This window comes from Hoplias malabaricus, chromosome 7, assembly GCF_029633855.1.
Source record: "Hoplias malabaricus isolate fHopMal1 chromosome 7, fHopMal1.hap1, whole genome shotgun sequence".
NCBI lineage: Eukaryota > Metazoa > Chordata > Actinopteri > Characiformes > Erythrinidae > Hoplias > Hoplias malabaricus.
This window is the reverse complement of record NC_089806.1, coordinates 32613329-32634440: the sequence shown is the minus strand read 5'-3', so window position 1 is coordinate 32634440 and position 21112 is coordinate 32613329. Positions and strand designations below refer to the sequence as shown.

General features: G+C 39.4%; 1 protein-coding gene across 1 annotated transcript; it reads right to left on the bottom strand.

Moving 5' to 3' along the window:
• Positions 1 to 9138: 9138 nt before the first annotated feature.
• cited2 (Cbp/p300-interacting transactivator, with Glu/Asp-rich carboxy-terminal domain, 2) lies at positions 9139 to 10479 on the bottom strand. Its single transcript, XM_066677453.1, has one exon. It carries the CDS (start codon positions 10085 to 10087, stop codon positions 9440 to 9442), a length of 648 nt encoding a protein of 215 aa, XP_066533550.1. The 5' UTR covers positions 10088 to 10479; the 3' UTR covers positions 9139 to 9439.
• Between the last annotated feature and the right edge of the window lie 10633 nt (positions 10480 to 21112).

Sequence of the window (21112 nt, the reverse complement as noted above, 5' to 3'; positions counted from 1 at the left end):
ATTGTCTGAGCTCATGGTTCCATAATCCCAACAGGCTGGTTTGTAATTTTCTGTTATTTTATATTAAACAGCCTCCAATGGTTTCCTACAGTTACTGGCCATGCTAAATATGCCCCTTTCTTACATTATGTGTCATCCCTGTTCTCCCGCCACTATTCTGCTCTCTCATATTGCTTTTCTAATCCTAAATACAATTTACAGTTAACTGCTGTACAATTAAAAAACAATACTGTAATAATTGACATTTTTGGATTACAGCAATGTGGTGTATTTGTTTTTACAGTATAACTACTTTAAGCACAATACTGGAAAATGCAGGAAAAGATTCTACAGTGTGGTTCTTCAAACCATTCTGTTCCTAATTTTTGGATAATAGAAAACACACACGAATGCAGTGTGTTCCTGTTTTATTTCCTCTCATTTATTATATTTCAAGAGCTCAAGTTCTTTCTTAAGTTTGACATGCCCATGGACAATGTCATGGTTTGTGAACGTGAATGAGAACAATTCTGGTTCCTCATGGAGGAAAACCATGGTGGAAAAGCGCAGTCAGTGCTCAAATCAGTTTTGCAACAACTCTACTGACACTGAAGTGTAGAAGAGTTGCAGATGTCAAGGCACGCAGAGTTGAAGTTGAGCTGCCGTTTTAAAGACGTTGCCATCTCCACGTTTTACATGCAAGTTGGATTAGTTGTTATCACATGGATCCCAAAGGATGTGTGTTTGATTTGCAAAATGCCTGTAAGACATTAAATCGAGAGCACTTTCATAACCGACAACATATGCGACATTTTATGCAATCGGACCTGATGAGGCTGAGATAAATGCTGTGCTGCAGAATTCTGCACAAGATGACAAAATAGGAAAACTGTGTTTTGAACTCTTTTATGGCTTTACCTGATGTGATAGAGGGATTCAAACACAAGCTTTAGAAGCTTTAGATGGTTCTGTTAGACTTTTCCTTAAAGGCGAATGCCTTCAGAATGGCTGCATGTTGTCACTCATGATTCATTTAGCTTTTAAGGCAAGGAGGGCACAGTTGTGTTAGTCAGATCATTCCTTCAATTGACTGAATTAATGAAGACACAACTTCGCCTGAGCACTTGCTATTTCTTCATTACCTTCTTGTCAAGACCAGTGCCTACGTATGTCTTTAATTACTGCTCTCTCTTATCTTCCCCTCGCTGTGTACTTTTAATTTCCCCAGCTGCAAATGAGGTGGGTTTAATTCTCCTGGTCTATCTCTCTGTTAGACCATTCTGGATGAGAGAAATTGTAGTGGGTAACACAGCTGTTTTCTATGTGACATGTGCCAGAATGGGGTTCGATTCCTCACACGGACAAGTCCACTACACAGTATTAGTACGTATTGGTCGAGATTGTAAATAAACTCACTTTTTCACTGCATGTGCACATTCATTGAGCGTTCCAACCCACAAACTGTGTAGCAACACAACACAGTAAGTGAAAACATGGGATAAAACAACTCGTTTTGGTGTTACATATGAGAATTATCCCGCCTCCTCATCTGAGTGTCCAATCAGGTCACTGGACCCATGTTGAAAGCAAAAAAAAAAAAGGTTAAAAAGACGTTCAAATTTAACCTTGTCTGTGTGTTCTCAACATGAGTCTATACTTATATTTCTTTAAATTTAAAGGAATATATGTATGGATCCCTGACCTATTTATCTGTCACATTTGTAAACAGAGCTCTGTTCATATGTCAGTCAGTAGAGCTTGGGCTGCATCCCAAATGGGTCACACTCCCTAGGTAGTGCTCTTCAAAGATAATAAAACAAATATTACTGCACAGAGACAGTGCACTGATTTGACTGAGAAACATGAAAATAAAACAGGAGTGAAATAAGACGTTTACTGAAGTTTGTATATGATCTGTGTATGAATAACTCTTCAGACAGAAGAGCATTAAATTCTGATGTGCTAACAGTTTCCTATTAGATCCTATAATGAAAATGCTAATGTGGCAAACAGTAGATAACAGACTTTTTCTCCTCATTATGCAACACAGGGTCCTTTACCATGCTGACGCAAAGAGGCGGTGGGCTTCTGTGCTTCTGAGTGTTGAGAGACTCTCTTCAGTGCGGGCAGAGGAGCTGTGTATGAGATAAATGTATCCATCCCTCCCATCTGTTTATATTAGTGCTGTCCCCAATATGGTGCCCCCCCCCAAAAAAAAAAAAAAAACGAAACTAAAATGACTACTTAGTGCTGGAATGTGATAGAATATGTCCACATTAAAGGAACACTACATAATATTTATCTTAAAATTACAGCTTCAAAATCATTTCAATGCTTCACTGACCTGTTATAGGAAGAACAGAGCCTCTGTCATTGCTACTTGGTTCTGTACTGTGGAAACTGCACTATGTAACCTTTGAAGGAGGGAGGATCCTTCTCCCTCCCAATTAATTTCAGTACAGTGCTGTAAAAATGAATTACACTATGGGGGAACCCCAGGAGAAAAAACAAAGCAAGCAAACAAACAAACAAACACACAAAAGCTTACCTAGCGTTCCTTTAAATATTTTCCTATATCTCTGGTTTGAATAAGAGCATCTGCCAAACCCAAATAAGTGCACACTGCAAAGGTAAAAGATTTTGAGGCTTGGTCAAATTCACAGGTATGTTCTAATGAATGAATGAATGTCCCTAAGACCTGTACCATACTCTAGGGGTGGATATATTGCCTCCAGGGAGGTCTCGCTTTTGCTGACTTTCATAAGGTCTAACAGCTTCCTTTTTTTGCCATTACTTCTTATTAGTCCTTAATTATTAATCTGTGGCATGTTTAAAATTCTCCCTAAATTAACTTTTCATTATGGATCCTTAACGGCATGAAGAATAATTGCCATTGCGGAAAGAAAGAAAATAGATCTCAGGATGTGGGGAGCCACAGTTATCTTCCACTCCAGGCTATTTAAATGTTTTTCAGTCTATATCTGTAGCTTAGGCTCTGTACCTGAATGGTTCAGCCTGCTTCATATTTAGCGAAAGCACCGGAGCCCATGGGCAGAGTATGCACCGAGGCTGCCTCTGTTAGTAAAGAATGGCAGTAATGAAACATCCATTATAAGTCAATCTCCCCACAGGGGAGCCATGAAACCACAATTAAGGCCAAATCATTAGAATGTTAAGTATAGTCATTCACCATCGTAATTCAGTAAGCAACACAGCTGATGGATGTAGTGGCGGATATGTACATGGCCATTCATTTGTCCTGTAACATCGCTTTTGCACATTAAGGAGCTTTAAGAGCTTTAATGTTGACTAATAATAAGTAGGTTTTACATGGAGAAGAATGCAGGAATGTAGATGTAGCTGAGACACCACTCTTAATGAGTCAATGAAGCTAGACACTCACATTAAAAAGAGCATAGAGAAACTAGGCAAGCCTACTTTTGCTGGACTGCCATTAGCCATATTAGCCTTGTCAAAAAGATGTTTCTGGCATGTCAAAAACAGGAAAGCCCAAAACACATACCCTTGCCATTGGAAGATCTGGAGAAACATTGGTGCTTCATATTAACCCTTTGGGGTCTAAGGACATTTTCTCAATTTTCTGAAATTCATCTTTAAAGTACTTGTATTATATGGCCCACATGTGTTATCAAAACGTACAGAACAATCTCAGCTCTCATTAAGAGAGGCCCATGTGACATAGAACATTTTATGACGAGATAATCTGTCTCTAACCCTGAAAAACTTAAATCTGATTTTAGAAAATCTTTATATTTCTTATCAAAACATCCCTTTACTCATGTGGATGAATTGTTTTGGTGACTGAAATAGTTTTATCAGAGTCTTAAAAACAAGCGAATCCACCAGTTAAACACAGCGAGAGGCAGAGGAGGTGTGTCTCAAACTTATAACTCGGGATGTACAGTATCGCGTACAGTTGCAATAACATGCAATCAAAAGAGCCGTTTCTGCACATACAGAGTGTTTGACCTGTATTTCTGCGCTGTGCTAATGATAAGTTATTAATAGAAACATTGAGAACGGTCGTTGTCGCGCCGGCACGTTCTTCAACCACAGAGGGTTAATGTCTTTGTTTACATGTTGACATTTTGTTGATTTTAAGAATTACACTTACTTATTTATTCAGCTTAACCCATTAGAGTAAAACATGTTTAACATGGTTGTATGCAGCTATATGGAGTTTTATAAACACACTAACCCCGCAAAATGTCTCTCCACTATTTCCCTTTACAATATTTCAGGCAAAAACACACTCGTGAAATAAAACAAAAACAGCAGTTATCCTCTCTCTGTGAGATATATGTGTGTGAATGGAGCTGTCCTGCTGAGCTTGTGATCTAACCAATGCCGAGCTGAGGCTCTGGGCAATGCACATGGTGTCGTGCCAAACACAGCCCCAGAAACACACACTAATGGAGCATATTGCTGATTTCCTATTTTTCAGCCATGGTTCATGCTGAAGATCCTACTGTTCTTTGGTTCCAGTTGGGAACTAATTTTTCTGGTTCAGGAACAGTTTATGTCAGGGGAAACATGCCAAATGGTTCCAAATTTAGTTCCCAAACTGGAATGTGAAATATGGCTAACCTAACAACAGACGGTGTAGTGGCGCCACCTTAAGTTCTTTCTGTGAAGTATGGCTGAACAAACAGTTCCTACTTGCACATGTGTGTTTCAACATTAGGAGTTAGCCAGTCAGTACATGAAAATGAATCTTCTAGGCGGTAGGCAAAAAGCAAATCTCAAAACTTCACCAATAGGACAGAATCTGGAGCTCCTGCATATGAGCCTATGGTCACCCCATGTCCACCACTGAGGTATAATCCCTCTCTGCTTTGTTGGTCCATCTTGTAGATGTAAAGTCAGAGACAGTAGCCAGTAGCCATCCTTTGGTTGGTGGACTACATTCTCAGTCCAGCAGTGATAATGAGGAGTTTAAAAACTGTAGAAGCACTGCTGTGTCAGATCCACTCATACCAGTGCAACACACACTAAGACCCCACCACCACATCAGTGTCACTGCAGTGCTTAGAAAGATCCCCCACCCAAATCTTACTGTGGTTTTTCCTGAACATTGAAGAACATTGTGAAAGGATCTGCCTCCGGCAGTGAGTAGTTTGAAATTTTGGAACATTAAGGAGCCCAACATCAGGGAACCTAAGTGTTTAAGGGTGCAGTAGTTGAGCAAAGTATAAGGGTGCTAAACCATATAATGATTCATACATTAACATAAGGATATACCATGTATGGTGTTCACAGAGGCTGTGAGAAGACGCCTTCACTATCAGAAAAACTGTAACTGTGATGGCACCCTCAAGAGTACTTTTAATTAGGGAGCATATCTGTACCATATTCTATGTTTATTGTAGATTTTTAAGTTGCTTTAATTTCATACTCTCCATATACCATAGAAGAACCACTATTGGCTCCATAAAGAACCATGTTTGTTTAAGAGAGGTGTGAATGTGAAGAACATTTTAAAGGTTTAAAAACCCATTACTCAAGCTCAAGGTTCTTTGCAAGTTTAAACACATAATGGTTCTTTATGAATCAAAAGTGGTTCTTCTATGGCATCGCCCAAGCACTGTTATTTTTTTAAACGTTTAATGAAAGTTTACAAATATTCGACTCTCTTTCTGGAGAAGAGAATGAAATTTACCTTTAGGGAAAAAGCTGGACTCTAAAACTACTGTTATACCTTACTTAAGTTACATTTACACTGTGAGTACCTTAATCGAACAAAAATGCCCTCTTTACCAAAACTTTCTCCTGAAAATGAGACAGACATCTCATGTTCTAAAACTCCTCCTGTGTTTTTCCTGTTCAAAGAAAAGCTGGGTGCTTTTGGCATGCCCAAGCATGGGTTTGCTGAAGGTCATTCTTCATGGTGATAGAGGTAGAAGTGGAGTTCCCAAAATGTAAATGCTTTGCCTTCTCCTGGCATATCTCTTTCTCTCTTCAGTATTGGCACTTGACTTTTTTCTTTTTTTTCCCCTCCAGTCAGCTCTGAGCTATGGCAACAGCAAAAGTTTCAATTTCACTGCAGGACAAACTCAGCTGAATCCTGCCAATTTGCATCACAATTATTCATGCAGTGAAACCAGATTCTTCCCCCCAAGACTCAGTCAGCATTTTAATGCACATATGAATTGGGCAGCTTTTTTTAAATAAATAAAAATGCTCCTTCCTTTCCATCAATGTAGAGAAAAGACAACCAAGTGTAGAACAAGCCAGCCAAAGTGAATTCAGCTGCATATCAAAGGATAGACTTTGGATCTTCACTGCACGGTGCAAGTCGTCATCATGTCCATAAACATGTAACTCAACTTAACCAGGCGTTTTTAGGCACTGTTTCATATTTCTTCAGAAACCAAAGAGTATTAATGCATACATTGTACCTCTTGCTGCAGTAATATTAATATTTAGAATAAAATGGTGGAAGATCTGACTGCATTCAGCAACTGATATTTAATGATTAGTTCTGGATCACAATATTGTTATTAGATAGAACTTAATCATTTTAAAGAAGGCAGTTTCAATACTCTACAAATCAAAGTTGGGGGACTTTGCACCCCTGCTAAAAAATGCTTAGCATGGTGACCGTAAATGCATGTGCAGATGCATGCACAAGCATGTCACATTTTTTTCCTAAGGAGGTTATACAAGCTGCTGGACAACAGTGCCCCCAAAGGAGCACCTTAAATAGGCTAAATTAATTTGGTTTAACATTATAAATACTGTCTCTACAGAACAATCATATTAAATTACATTGTTAGGAAACCAAAGTGTCACTTCTATTGCTTCTAGCAGGGACTACTTTGTTGGCTGACTTAAGGCTGATTTATGCTTCTATGTTAATTCGAGGCACAAATATCTGAATCACAAATATCTTTCTCCACCATATGTAGTGCACAGTGTAGTGGTGTAATAGTATTAGTTTCATAATCTATGAAGTATACTAGTATACTAATTAGGTAGTCAGGCACTAACAGGAACAGAGAGGTGTTTACATGTTTACGAATGTTTATAAATACACCCCCTTCTTCAGTCTTCAAATAAAGGTACTAGAAAGTGGTCCTTTTATGACATTGCTCTAAGAGTCCTTCGTAGGACCTTTATTTTTAAAAGTGTATAGTCTCTGTATGTAGGAAAGAGATGTTTGTGTTTCTGGACTATTCTGATTAAATTGATTCAGTTTTGTCTGACTGTGAACTAATCACAGTCATGGTCTGTGGCAATGTGATGCACAGTTTTTTTCTTGGGAGGTGACTAGCATGGGGTAAGACGTAGTGTTCACATAAAAAAAAAACGGTTATGATGGTATGATAACTGTAAAAACTTGCTCACAGGTATGAGTGAGTGAGTGAGTACACGATGCACTGTCTAGAGTATGTTCCTCTTTTGACTCCAGGTAGGCTTTGAATCTACCACAACTCTGATAATTGATAGATTGATGAAGTAGTTACAGAAGATGAATGAATGAATGAATGAATGAAAGATTATGGCCATAATTTTGTGAATACCTGTATGTGCAGCATTGTTCCATGGTACACTTTTAATATTACACATCTCAATGTCTTGGGCCTATATACCCCAATAGCCAATGCTTAGAATTGGTTTTTTAGGCTTATGTTCAGCTGCTCTGCGACATCCCACTGTCTTTTATGCAATTCTATGGCTGTAATACAAGCTGTACATGTATATCTAATTTGTTGACAGTTGCTGACATCACTTATTTTATAATTGTGTTGTCTACAACAAAGTGAGGTTGGAAATATGTAAAAATGATATGGGCTCTTTAAGAGTGTAGGTATTCACTTTACTCTCCTTTCTATCACTTTGTGATAAGCGAAGTCATTCCAGTGTCAGCCATACACATCTCGATATATATTTCTTTTTGGATTCAGATCCACAAACCAAATGACCTGGACAGGTGTTCACTTCAGTAACGCATTTCTGCTGCTTTATTCATGTTTGCAAATTAAAATATAATAAATTAACATTTTTTGTCTTCTAAAAAATATACAAAAATACTGTCAAACTTTCCTAGAAAGCCTCAACACAGTAGTATTGCCATGTATCGCATACTAGATAAGCACAGTGGTGTATCTATAACTGATGAAGGTGATAATCCCACATGGCCTTCTTTTGAAGAACATTCCAGACTTTTGTGTTTTTTTTAATGTCCACTCACAAAAAGAGCAGAACAGGGCAGTGGACATTCAATACAGCAATGTCTTTCTCCACTTAAAACATTGTCCCATAGGTTTCCATGTATTTGTTACCAACTGAGCCCACTGTACCAAGTTTAGCATGAAGCGTAGAACACACCAACATGCGCACACATCACTCCCCACCTTTGCTTGTTTGTTTTTCAGACTTCTCTGGAACTTTTTCAGCACTGTTATGGAGGAACGTGATCTCTGTGATTGCAGCCGACAAATCAGACAGTTAACATGTCAAAACTTCCACCCATGGTCTTAGGAGTCATTGGAACAGCATAGATATGGTGTAAATATTATGGCCACTGAGGATTACAGTACATTTCTGAATGGGTTAAAGTACACTGTACGGGTCTACAATCATGTTACATAACCACCTACATCATGATGCATCCACAGACATTTCTGACAGAACTCCAAGTCTCAATCAATACGTTGGAATGACACAGGGAAAAGAAATGTTGGACCAGAATGCACAAATCGGGACGTCTTCGGATAAGTTATATGTTGTCTCTGCTACAAATGAAAAAAAGACGCTGAAGAAACATCTCATGGTTTTCTAAAGCTTCCATTGTCTACTCCAAGCTCCGTGTGTCCTGCACGACCCTGGACTCGGGGTCAAACGTCTCGTGTTGTCCTGCATGACCTAAGCTGCTGGGGGGTGTCCATTGGCCAAAGAAAAACCAAAGTTGTTTCAGAGGCATGCACCCCTACTGCCAAAGCAACTCATTATCACCTCTCCAACATGGCCTCAAACAGAGAAGAGGGGGCGGGTAAAGAGGACATTTCTCAGTCCTGTTTTAGGATCTCTTGCTGTTGTGTTTATTTTTTCCTTTTGTAGTAACTAAAAAAATGTCTGGAATGTGCCGTTTTTTAAAACAGCAATGAAAAATATCTGTTTCAAAAAAGAATTAATAAATATAAATGAAAAAAAAAAGGTTACAAAAATAGTGATTATTAAAACTAAACAACTTAACAGTAAAATGTTGGTGAAAAACATAAAATAAACAGCTGTGAAGGAATGGCTGCTTTAAAAAAATCCAAAATACGATTTAAAAAAATTAATGAAAATAAAAAACAAATGCTAGTTCCTCTAAAACAGGCTAATGCCGTGGTTGTAAGTAAAGAATAATAATAAGAAAGGGATAGACAAAGAGGAGAAAGAGAAGGTGGAGAAGCAGCAGCTTTTATAAAAGTCCCCCCTTGCGGCGGCGCTATTAGCAGCTGACTCGACTCGGCTGCTGTTTACACACGAACTCCGTCATGAAGTCGAACTCGTTGTGACCGAGCCAGAGCTCGGGCAGCTCCTTAATCCTGTCCAGCCCCAGCTCCACCACCAGCGCCATGAGCGCCTCCTCGTCGATCAGGTCCGTGTCGATGACACTGTGTCCGGTGGCGGCGGGGGTCTGCAGCGGCGGCGGCGCAGGGTCCCGGATCCCACCCTGCAGCTCGAGCGGGTAGTGCACGAGCTGCTGCGCGTGGTGCTGTGGATGCTGTTGCTGATGGTGGTGGTGGTGCTGCTGGGTGTAGTACTGAGTGTTGAGCTTCTGGAGCTGCATGCTTGCCGCCAGCTGTGCCTGACTCCCGCCTCCCCCAGCACCTCCGCCGCCGCCGGGCACGAACCCAGCGGAAAACCGCGGGGACCGGAGCGCGTGGTTCCCGCCACTGCTGTAGTGCATTGGTTCCAGCAAACCGTTATTGTAGCCGTGCTGCTGCTGTTGCTGGAGAGGGCTGGAGAACTGTCCCATTCCCATCCTCCGCTGTTGCTGCTGCTGCTGCTGTTGGAGGTGGTGATGGTGATGGTGGAGACCGTTCACAGCTTCGGGGAATCGGCCATGGTTCATAGCCATCATGCGGTCGGCCATCAAGCGGGTCGACCCCGCTGCGAAACGGGAACGAAGTACTAAAGGCAGAGGAAGGAAAAAGAGGGGGCGAACAAACGATGAAAAGTGGCTTCACACGGAGAACTCCATCCTCCCCGTGTAGAAACTTTCAGCTTGCCCTTGCAGCACGCATCGAGACGTGTAAAACGTCCGTGAAATGTTAATAACAAAAATAAACAAGTGCTAGAATACGCAGAAAGATCAAAAGCGAGCAATAAATCTCAGAAGTTTTGCAGCGTTAACCTCCTAATGGTCCGGGACATCGAACCACAACAATTCCCAGCGACTGAAATCCAATAAATCCAGGTCCCAATGAACACGCCGCCCGAAGTCCTAAACGTTTCCAAACGTCCGCCTCAAAAAACGCACGTTCCCACTGCACACACACTCCAATGCCCCCAGCTTCTCACAGCTCCCTGCTCATATACATAGTACGCGAGGGGGCGGCGCCTGGCTACAGCGTTTTGCTCATTTCACACATTTATTCATACAAGCCACGCCCTCCCTGGAAAACAATTGGTTGCTAGTTCAAGCCCACTGACGCGGTCTTCACCGCTCTCATTGGGTACTGGTTCGCACGGCATATTATTACGACTTCTGAGCCAATCAACGGATAGAAGCGGCGGGGTTTGTCTGAAAACATGTGGAGAAAAAACCCCGAAGGATACTAAAGTCTAGCAGCAAAACGTGTAAAACGAGGAGTTGTTCTGTACAATATGCTGTGCCAGAGCAATAACAATGAACGTTACCTCAGTGCCGCTATTTATGTTCCAGGCAGCAGTGATAAAGCACGGAGGCACGTTTCAACAACAAGTGTCAGAGCAGTGAAAGGTTGACAGGATTTTTTTTTTTTGGTCCGTGTAAGCTTTATGATATGTTAGTGCTGTTAGAGGTAGGATCGCTATATTCTTATGAGGGTTTTGTCTGATTAATAACACACATAAGATCAAACTGACCCGACAGTTGCCATTGAGTTTCATCAAAATTATTTTTTATAAATTATTTTCAAGAAAATATACCCAAATTCCCCAAAAGTGGCTGTAACTTGCCCCACCCTGCAAGTTGGCAGGACTGGTTCCTTTGGTTTATGATGTCAGAAAATCTAGCTGTCTAAAATTGCCTGTTTGTTACTGTCTTTACTATCTTTTGCAGTGTCATAGCAGAAATGCTCAGCCAGGACATTGACGACCCCACAAAATTGGCCCCAGACTTTACGCTGGCGTTATCCTGTTAGCACCCTGGTATAGACTCTGTTAAAATCAGAGCCTCATGTGAGAACAGAGCCACTAATGTTCAGGAGTATTTCCTGCAGGCACTTAATATGTGCCATCCCAAGTCTAGAGAACGCTGCACATTTCATGCTGCAAGAACATATCTCACACAGAAAGGAGCACAGGTATTTCTCCAGAATTTCTCATGTGAATGTGGCTTTATCTATGACATGCTTTGTTCTAAACACTACAAGGATCAAGCCCCATAGCACTGTTCTCACCCTGTCTAAAATGAGTAGTTTGAGCTCCTGTTTCTGTGAAGCAATGAATTTGAGGAAAACAAATTTGGCATTTTTTGTCATTTAAGCTCAGATCTCTCCCTTCTCCACTGGCTTTTTTTTTTTTTTTTACCAGTTTTGCATGGTTCTCTCATTTCCCACGTATACATACTTCCACTCTGGTAAGGTCTGTTTTACTCCATCTTTGCTCACATCAATGTGTGTCTGCTGCTGTGAATGGAGATGCTCAGATGGTGGGGTGGTTTCATTCTGATGAGCCTGCACTTGACAAAGGATTTCAAAGGACACACACACACACACACACACACACACACACACACATTAAAAGCACTAAACTGACTGTGTTGTCTTATTTCACAGTTGATAGCTCCAGCAGTGTGTGTATGTGCAGAAGGGCTGAAAAAGTGTCAAGTCAAGTTATGTTACATTTATTTGAGAGCACATATAAAAGACTTCCTGGGTTGGCCAAAGAACTGTACAGTTAAGAAAGTAAGTAATCAATCCATTATTCATATTTTGTAACTGCTTTATACTGCTAAGGATCACAGTGGTTCTGGATCCTATTTGGAATCATTGGGTACAAGGCAGGAACACACCAAGATGGGTGTATGAAATAAGCAAAATGGCAGCCCTAGTTGAATCAGCCAATTAACCAGTCCACAGGACATCTCCTCACAAAGCACAGTTTGGGTGGTAGGGAGGATTTGCCTTCTCAAACTCAAGTTGAATTACGGAGGGAAACTCAGTGAAGAAATGGCTGCTTTTTTCTGAGCAAACATGGCTTAAAGAGTAATTTACTTGAGCTGTTTACGTATTATTTCAGTTGAAGGTTGGACGGACCTTCTTCAGTGTCTCCTTTTGCTAACATTACACAGCGTTGCTGAGGTCTCTGAGAGTTCGATTTGACAGTATTTAATAGAGAATACCCAGAAGCAATTTATTTTTCTTCAGTGAGTTTGAGTGTACTATAATTACCTGACAATCCTGTATGACAGGGTATACTAACTGGAATGTTGGCTTACTGTCTTTATTCATGTACTGTTTCTATGAGCCACAAAATTCACTTTTACAGCTCTATCTTTTTGAAGCAAGAGTTTCAGGTGACTCAGTCCCACTGGAGACACTGCTAGAAAGAAAGCAGTTTTATAAATTTTGAAAAGTGCAATCCAGAGAAGCATTGTAGAAAAGAAACCATATGTCTTACCAAAGAAAATACATTGCTACAGTAGCTGGGGTGGTTAAACGTCAAGAAAATGGTACTAAGGTGAAGATATGAGCAGTACATCAGTAGATGTTGGGTAAAAGGATAAGGTTTACTGCTTCAGATAGGGGGAAACATGTACATACTGTTTGTGTTTCACTGCAAGTCACTCTGTAACGGCGGAAATACTCAGAGCTCAAGTCATATGTATGGGTAAGGCTTATTGGGCTGGGAATATTTGTGAGATCTTGAATACAAAATCAACATTACACTAATGATTCACCGTCATCAGATACATTCACAATCTTTAGATTTATCAACCATCGTCAAATTAATCCACAAATATCTGCCTCATTACACAGTCATTAGAGTCATTCACAAGTATCAGATTCATTTATAGTCAACTGGTAAATAAACAATAATCAAATTAATTCACTCAGACAAGGGGTCCAAGCATTCCCTATGTTAAATAAATGTTCAGCATACTAAGTGCTAATAAAATTTCAAACACAGATCCTTAAAATTAAGTGGGAAATAAACAACACTAAGTGAAAAACATCTGTCTCTTTTTATGAACATATTCACATAAAATGTATAAAAGTATACACACAAACACACACATATCCCAGCAAACATGAGAATACATGAGTAATCATTGATAAACCTTACAGTTGTTGTGGTTTTCAAAACCAGCAACCTTTCATGGGAGAACTGTGCTGAATAGAAAAGCGACCAGGGACCAGGGCAGAAAAGCATGTTGAGCCGTGCGGACCTATGAAGATTTGATTAGTGCATAATTCTCAGTGCTGCAGTGATTGAGGTTTTGGTGGTGGGTTAGTTTGTGTTGTGCTGGTACAATTGGATCAAACTGCTGGAGTTTTTAAAGCTTCAGTGTCACTGCTGGTCTGAGAATAGTCCACCAACCAAAAACATCCAGCCAAGAACGTCCTGTGCCCACTGATGAAGGAGTAGACGATGGCTAATACAAACTGTATAGCACCAGATGATCAGCTGTCTCAGATTTTACATCTACAAGATAAACCAAAAACATAGGTGTGTCTAACAGAGTGTACAGTGAGTGGACACAGTGGTTGGTAAACAAATATTTAATTTATCTTTACACTTGTGTCTTTCTTAAAAAATTTCAGAAAAAAAAACATTTTAGTGTGTTTTTTAAGGCTTCCCCACCCCAGCCATTTGTTTTTACTTGTGTGTGTATGCGCAGGGGAGTTCAAAGTGCTAATTAGGAGGGTCAGTCACCCTCCCGTTTCAAGAGCCTCCTGTAATTCACACCCTGATTCACATACAGAATCACTAAATATACTTGGTGAAAGATCCGGTTCACTTAATTGGGTAGGACACAGGAATGTGTTAAAGGAGTTACCTGCACTTCTCAGTTATGTCTTCTGGGCAGCTGCACATTCTTTTGGACCCATGGCTTCCGCTTATATTCTTCTTATGAAAGGATGTATGTAAGATGCTATTTGACAATTTCAGTTTTATCATTCTATGAAGTTTTGCATAGTTATAAGGAGTCCTGATTTTTATATATCAGTTTAAATCAATATGTGAACTCTCTTTCACTCGTGTATTCTTTAATTTCTCACTTTGTTTAGCAAATAATCTTAGATTGAATAAAGTAGCTATTGTTGACTAGAGATTACATAAATAGTTACTTAATAAAATAATAATACTAATATAATATAATAAAATCTGCCTTTTACACATTACACAAATGATTTCCCACTTAAGTGTATATCTAAGTAACCATAAGTCACCCATGTACATCTTTTCCCTGTAGTAATGATTAAGGGACAGAATCCAGCAGTTCCTTTTCACTCTGGGATCCTCTCTCACCCAATGCTCCTCCAGTTCTTCTGAGTGTGAGGAGGACAATAGCATTCCAGAGATGTTTAATGCCAGAGCTGCCTGAATCGATCACACTGGGGACTCTGACTAATGAGCCTCACTGCCTCTAAAGCCTTACTTTAGAAACCTATTGCACATTTTGCTGTCATTAGCAATCACTCAAGTGTATTTTGTGCCTGTGGTCTGCATGGGAAATATGAGCAGTGTTATACTGAGCTCTGCGCTCCTTAATTTACTTCATTTCCTTGCTTTTCCTCTTAAATCCTGCATGTATCCTGTGTGTAATCTCACTCAGACGTGCTAGTGGTTTTTTTTTAAAGCTGGAGCAGTGCACCAGAGCATAAAACCTGTTGGGGCTGGAGTGATTGTACTGAATCAGAGAGCTTGTTTTATTACTTGTTTAAAGCAGTAATAAAGCAAGCAGTAAATAGATTTTCAGACCATTTAAACATGGCTAAAAGGTTCTGGTGGGAGTAGTGTGTTTTCATGTAGCATATTTGACTTCTTAATAATGAAAAAATGATGATTTGTGATATAGAAACCAAAATTGAACCAAATATTGCTTTGTTGCTCTGATACTCAAGAAGCGGAATGATTCCCGTTTAAAAATAAGTTCTCACCTGGTACCAAAGAATAGTTCTTCAGTGCAAATCGTGATGTCTTCTGTGTGTGTGTCAAGCTTAAAAAACTCCAGAAAGAGCACAGAGCCTCAAACAAAGTGTTATCACACAATGGAACTGAATGGGGTAATTTACTGCATGTTATATGAATAAGTAATAGAAAAGAAAACATAAACAGGCTCAGTTTGTGTGTGTTTCTGGAGCTGTGTTTAGTCCTGTCTACATTTCTCAGCTGTTCACAAGCTCAGCAGGACGGCTCAGAACCCGCCAACATAATATCTCTGATCTGAACCTGCTGTAAACAAAGAATGAACAAAGACACTGTCATGACTCTCTCTGTTTATCTCAGGCTCTGGTGCTGTATTCAGCCACAGCGATGCTGGAACGGAGCCCCTGCAGCACCCCCTGCTGAAGAGGTATCCTTGGTTCCCATCTAAACTAGTGGAAACTCATGTCAGTGTAATGTACTAAAATGCTAAATGTAGGTAACGAAAAGCAAAATTAGATGTGTTTGTATAAATATTATCTCATATATAATTAATTCAAGTGGCAAGGTGACACAACAGGTAGAATTGCTGTCACACAGCTCCAGGGCCCTGATGTTGTGGATTCAAATCCTGTGTTGCCCTTTTGGCATTGGCTTTTTAGCATCTGGATCAGAGAGTTTTTAAACCCAGTGTCTATTCACGATCCACTCTATTTAAAACACCTATCTTGTTGGTCCACATTGTAGAAGCAATGTCAAAGATACTAACTCAGGTGTTATTGCAGTTTATGTTGGGTCATGCTCTAGTACTTCTTCAGTGGTCAGCTTGGATGGTTTGCTGTGACACTGTGGCACTGATGCATCCCCCATAGAAGCCCTTCAGTTTGTGACAAAAAAAGAAGCTGAAACATACCTTGGACCATCTGAGACGAGCTCAGCTGTGTTTCTTCATAGAAATTGTATATGGCTTTCTCTCTGCATAATTGTTAGAACTTCTTCATGCAGCAGTGGAGTATTAAGTGACAATGGGTTTCCAAAATACTCCTGAACCTATGTGGCTGTATTTATCACCGTAATATGCAATGCAGTCTAGGGGCTCAAAGGTCACACACATTCACACAGTACTTTCTGACCTTTCTGTACATGGACTACACTTTCTCTTGATTTCCTTAATGTATTTTTCTTTCTTATTTATAGTAGATTGTAAAAGACTTGAATTTTTGAAATCTAATGCTGAGAATATTTAAAAAATATTTAAATATCTAATTTCTCTCACGAACTTTGGCACAAAGTGGTGAGCTATGACCAAAAGATTTCCAATCTTTGTTGTGTTTCTTTCACTTAAAAAACTGTAAATTGCTGTTTAAGACCAATTAAAAGGCCCCTTTCTTGCAGACAACACATCCACCAAATCATTAATATGTTAGGAAAGATTTCCAATTAAAACCCCATTTTTTAAAAAAAGTTGTAAAATGCAATATAAACAAGAATCAGTGATTTTTTTTTAAAATAATGATTTTGAACATTTATTTAACTGACAGAATTCCAAAGAGCATTTCAAAACACTTCATGGCAAAATAAGAGTAAAAATTTCTATTGCAAGAAAATGTTTGTCACACTATTTTCAAGCATTGAATATCCATCCATCCATCCATCCATTATCTGTAACTGCTTATCCAATTCAGGGTCATGCTGGGTCCAGGGCCTTTACCTGGAATCATTGGGTACAAGGCAGGAATACACCCTGGAGGGGGCATTGAATATAAAAGTTATAAAAGGAGCATTCACCAGGTTCAAACTTAAAAAAAACAAAAATAGGTTGGTAGTGATTAAATTATGAAAGAGAATTACACAGATTTTAAATATTTTATCATCTACTCTACTTTATAATGTGAAATGATTAAAACAAATCTAGAGAAATACCAATCTATGTAGGGTAAGGCTGGACAAAAAAGTTGAATGAGCATGACCTTTGAGCCCTCAGATGGCACTGCATAAGAAGTCATGCTACAGTGATAAATATAGCCACTTATAGTGTACAAGTCACTTAACAGAATCCACCACTACATCTAGAAATGCAAAGTGAAAGTCTAATACGCAAGGAGGAAGCCATGCATCATGCATCAATTCTATGCAAATGTGTGCTGTGGTCCAAAGAGTCCATGTTTTAGCTTATTTTCATGAAAAATGGACATTGTGTTTTCTGTGCTAATGACCATTCAGTTGGGGTGGTGGTGAAGGGGTTTGGCAGTGCATTAGTGACTGATGTATTGGTGACTTGCATATGTGAGAAGTTTCCACTGATGTACAAGCAAATATTGAATTTTTAGAAAAACATATGCTGTCATCAAGATATGCTTCCCTGATATGCTCCAGGGAAGTCCATGGTTGTTTCAGCAAGACAATGCCAAGCCTCATTCTATACATGTTACAACAACATGGCTTTGTAGACACAAAGCACCTGTGTTTAACTGACCTACCTGCAGTTTACATCCTTCTCCTATGGTGCATCATGAACACAAGAAGCAGTCAATGATGACCACACACTGATAAGCAGCTGAAGTCTTGTATCAACCCAGAATGGGCAAAAATTTCACTTGCGAATTTTAACAGTTAGTATCCTCAGTTCCCAAATGATTAAACTGTATAATTAAAAAGAAGCTGATGTGACACAGAGGTGAACAAAATGTTTCAGTTAAATAAAGCTTCAAAAGAATTAGAACATAACAGATTCTTGTTTTTACTGCATTCTTCCCACTTTGAGAGGTTCAGTGCATCAGAAAAGAATGCAAAGCATTTATCTTTGATAAATCTCACGGCCGAAGACTTTCAGCCCACACGTCTTTCATAGAGCACACACACACACACACACACACACACACACATACACACACACACACACACACACACACAAAGCCGGGACTGAGGGGGTAGATGACAGAGAGCACTGTCCATGTAAGGACACACCTGCTTTTCAAAACAGATGCAGAAAAAATCCCCCGTCATCCTTCATTACACTGTGGATAAACATGCCCATTTCAGCGCTGTTACAGCAGGAATAAAGCCTCATCTGAGTCATCTCTTGTCAGCTTTAATTGAACAGTGAGCTGCAGTGAAAGGCAGATCTATCTGGTTCTCTATGGAAAGGGTCTTCATTTCCATTCAGGACAAAGCTACCTGGGAGAACTGTTTAAATTCTGTGGTCATTTAACTGCATACTGAAACATATATCAAGGGTGCAGCTCATAGCTTTTACAACCACTTTTTCCTAGTGATGCACGAAAAGAATAAAGTTATTAACTCCAACCTCATCTAATACTGGCCTTACACCAAATGACTTTTCAAGCGATATAACTGTCGCAGACAATTTCCCAAAGTTGAAGTGAGTCTGGAGTTGCATTGTGCTCCCATTGTCTCGATCATTTGGTGTGAGAGGGTCAGAAGAGTGGTTTTATCGCAGTCTTTTTATTGTCTTGTCACTCAGATAAAATCAACTGTGTTTAAAATGATCTCAAGTCTTTAGTCTTTGCTCATGCAAATAGTGATGTGTACATTGTACACAGCTCAAAATCATCCAAAATGTAGTGGGGCAATTTAGGCTCATTTGCAGTTGCTCCATAGCGTCCCATTTAGTTCAGTGATGCTTTTTTGGAGTGGTGATGGTACTAGCTCTGTGTCCAGAATGGGTGTTTTCCTATAGAAGCTGTGTCTACATATACTATAATACAACAGTGAATGATGTTACTGAGTATAGATGTGTCTTTTCTGGCAGTGTCGCTAAACAACACAGTTGCATTAAAAAGCAGCTGTGGCATTTTATAATGCACATAATTGTCATAAATGTGTTAATGGTTTAAAATAATGAAGCATGAATTCATGGATTGATCCGTAGTTATACGAGCTTGCCGTGTAATCAGTCATTAAGTGGAGGCTTAATTGAACATTGTTGCAGATTGATTACACAGAGGGTCTAGTGCCCTTTTGCTGCTAGTTCATTTCTCATGATGGATGCAGGGTTTTTCACTCAGCCTGGGCTCAAGGCTGTGCATATTTTATGAAAAGACCAAGCCCAGAATATGTACATTGTGTAAGAAATAAAATTAACATACGTAAAATGTTTACTATTTACATATGTGGATTTTCTCATAAATATTTGGCAACCCCACATGAAAAGTTAAATGTAACTCACAAACTTACTTTAATACTAACACTAACCATAACGATGACCCAAACCCATAAGTGTAAACCCAACACTAAAGTCGAAAATGTTAGAATCATTGGGTGCAAGGCAGGAACACACCCTTGAGGAGGGCAAATTATATATTTGTCTTATTTATTTATTTATTTATTTATTTATTCATTCATTCATTCATTCATTCATTCATTCATTCAAATCTGTATGCAATGTTGGAACTAATATCCAGAAAATGTGACATAAAATGGATCAATGGATATAGCAGCTCCTTAACACTAAAGGTCTTAAGTCTAAAGGGACACTACATGACTTTAAAAATTCAGGACAGATTGTAAACAAACTGGGTAACTCACACAATTTCTTGCAGATTTTTACAGAGACTAGAAAAATGTCAAGCACACACTACATGACTGTGTATAATTCACTACACGACCCCGAACTAAATAAGCAACTCACGTTTCCTAGGAGACACCCATAAACATGGACTTAAACCCTCTGTGCTACAATAGTAGATACAGACAATAAGAGAAGTAATATAGCTAGATATACAAAGAAAAAAAACTTAAAATGAACACACTGCACAGGGAGCTGGAAATTAGTAGAATAGCACCTTAAGGCTATATTCCACTTAAAATTGTTCAGAAACATTAGTGGTAGCCATAGCATACGCCACAGTGCTTCGTCATTTTAGGTGGAATGAACAATTAGAATAAAGTTAATGGGGTTAATGGGGAGTTCAGTGGCTCACTGTTGATTCTCTTATAGGTAATACTGGTTATCTGGGGACATGTGCATCCAGCACAATGTAATGTATTGTAGTTTTTAATTGTTTTACCGTTTAGTACGTCCTCCGGTGTACAGCTCCCCTGCATGTGCCTGTGTTTACTTTCTGTACTGTTCTTATTATCTATCAACTGACTCATTCAGCCTTGCACTAAAGAGTTTACACTGTGTGACTATGTCCAAAGTTGGTTTGATGTTTGATATGCTGCAACTAGTCTGAAACACAATTTGGAGGCAGAAAATCAGAGTATGAGCCTCTCGCACACTACCCGACATTCCCCTCAACTGACACCTGTGATTGCACCAGAGTCTGCAGACTAGAGCCAATTAGCACAGACTCAGCCTGACTGGGAATCATAGTTAAAATTGTGCTAAAAGCTGTGTAGTGTAACCCCAGCTGAAATGAATGAGTGAACCCTGCTAAATCAATCTCAACATGTCTTTTACAGTCATTTAACTGACCACTGGCAATGGAAAAGTCACTGCGAAGAACACAGCCATTATATTGTTTAACCAGGGACACATTTTAGTGAAGTCTGAGGTAAAATGTGTGAAACCTTATAGTACAAGAGAGACCAATCAAGACGCTTGCTTTGTCACTCTCTGATTGTTTTGTGTGTGTGTGTGTGTGTGACAGTCCCAGAACTCCAGTTAGCAGTAGGATGTTTGCTTAACCTTACACCTAACAAATAATAAAATAATAAAAAAAATAATAAAATCCTAACACTAAACCTAAACCTAATCCTAGAGTTTTAAGGCCTTCTATGTGTATGTACTATCGAATTTAAATTAATTTTGTGACACTGTACCACCATTGGATGGGTGCTCAGTGTATGAGAAATA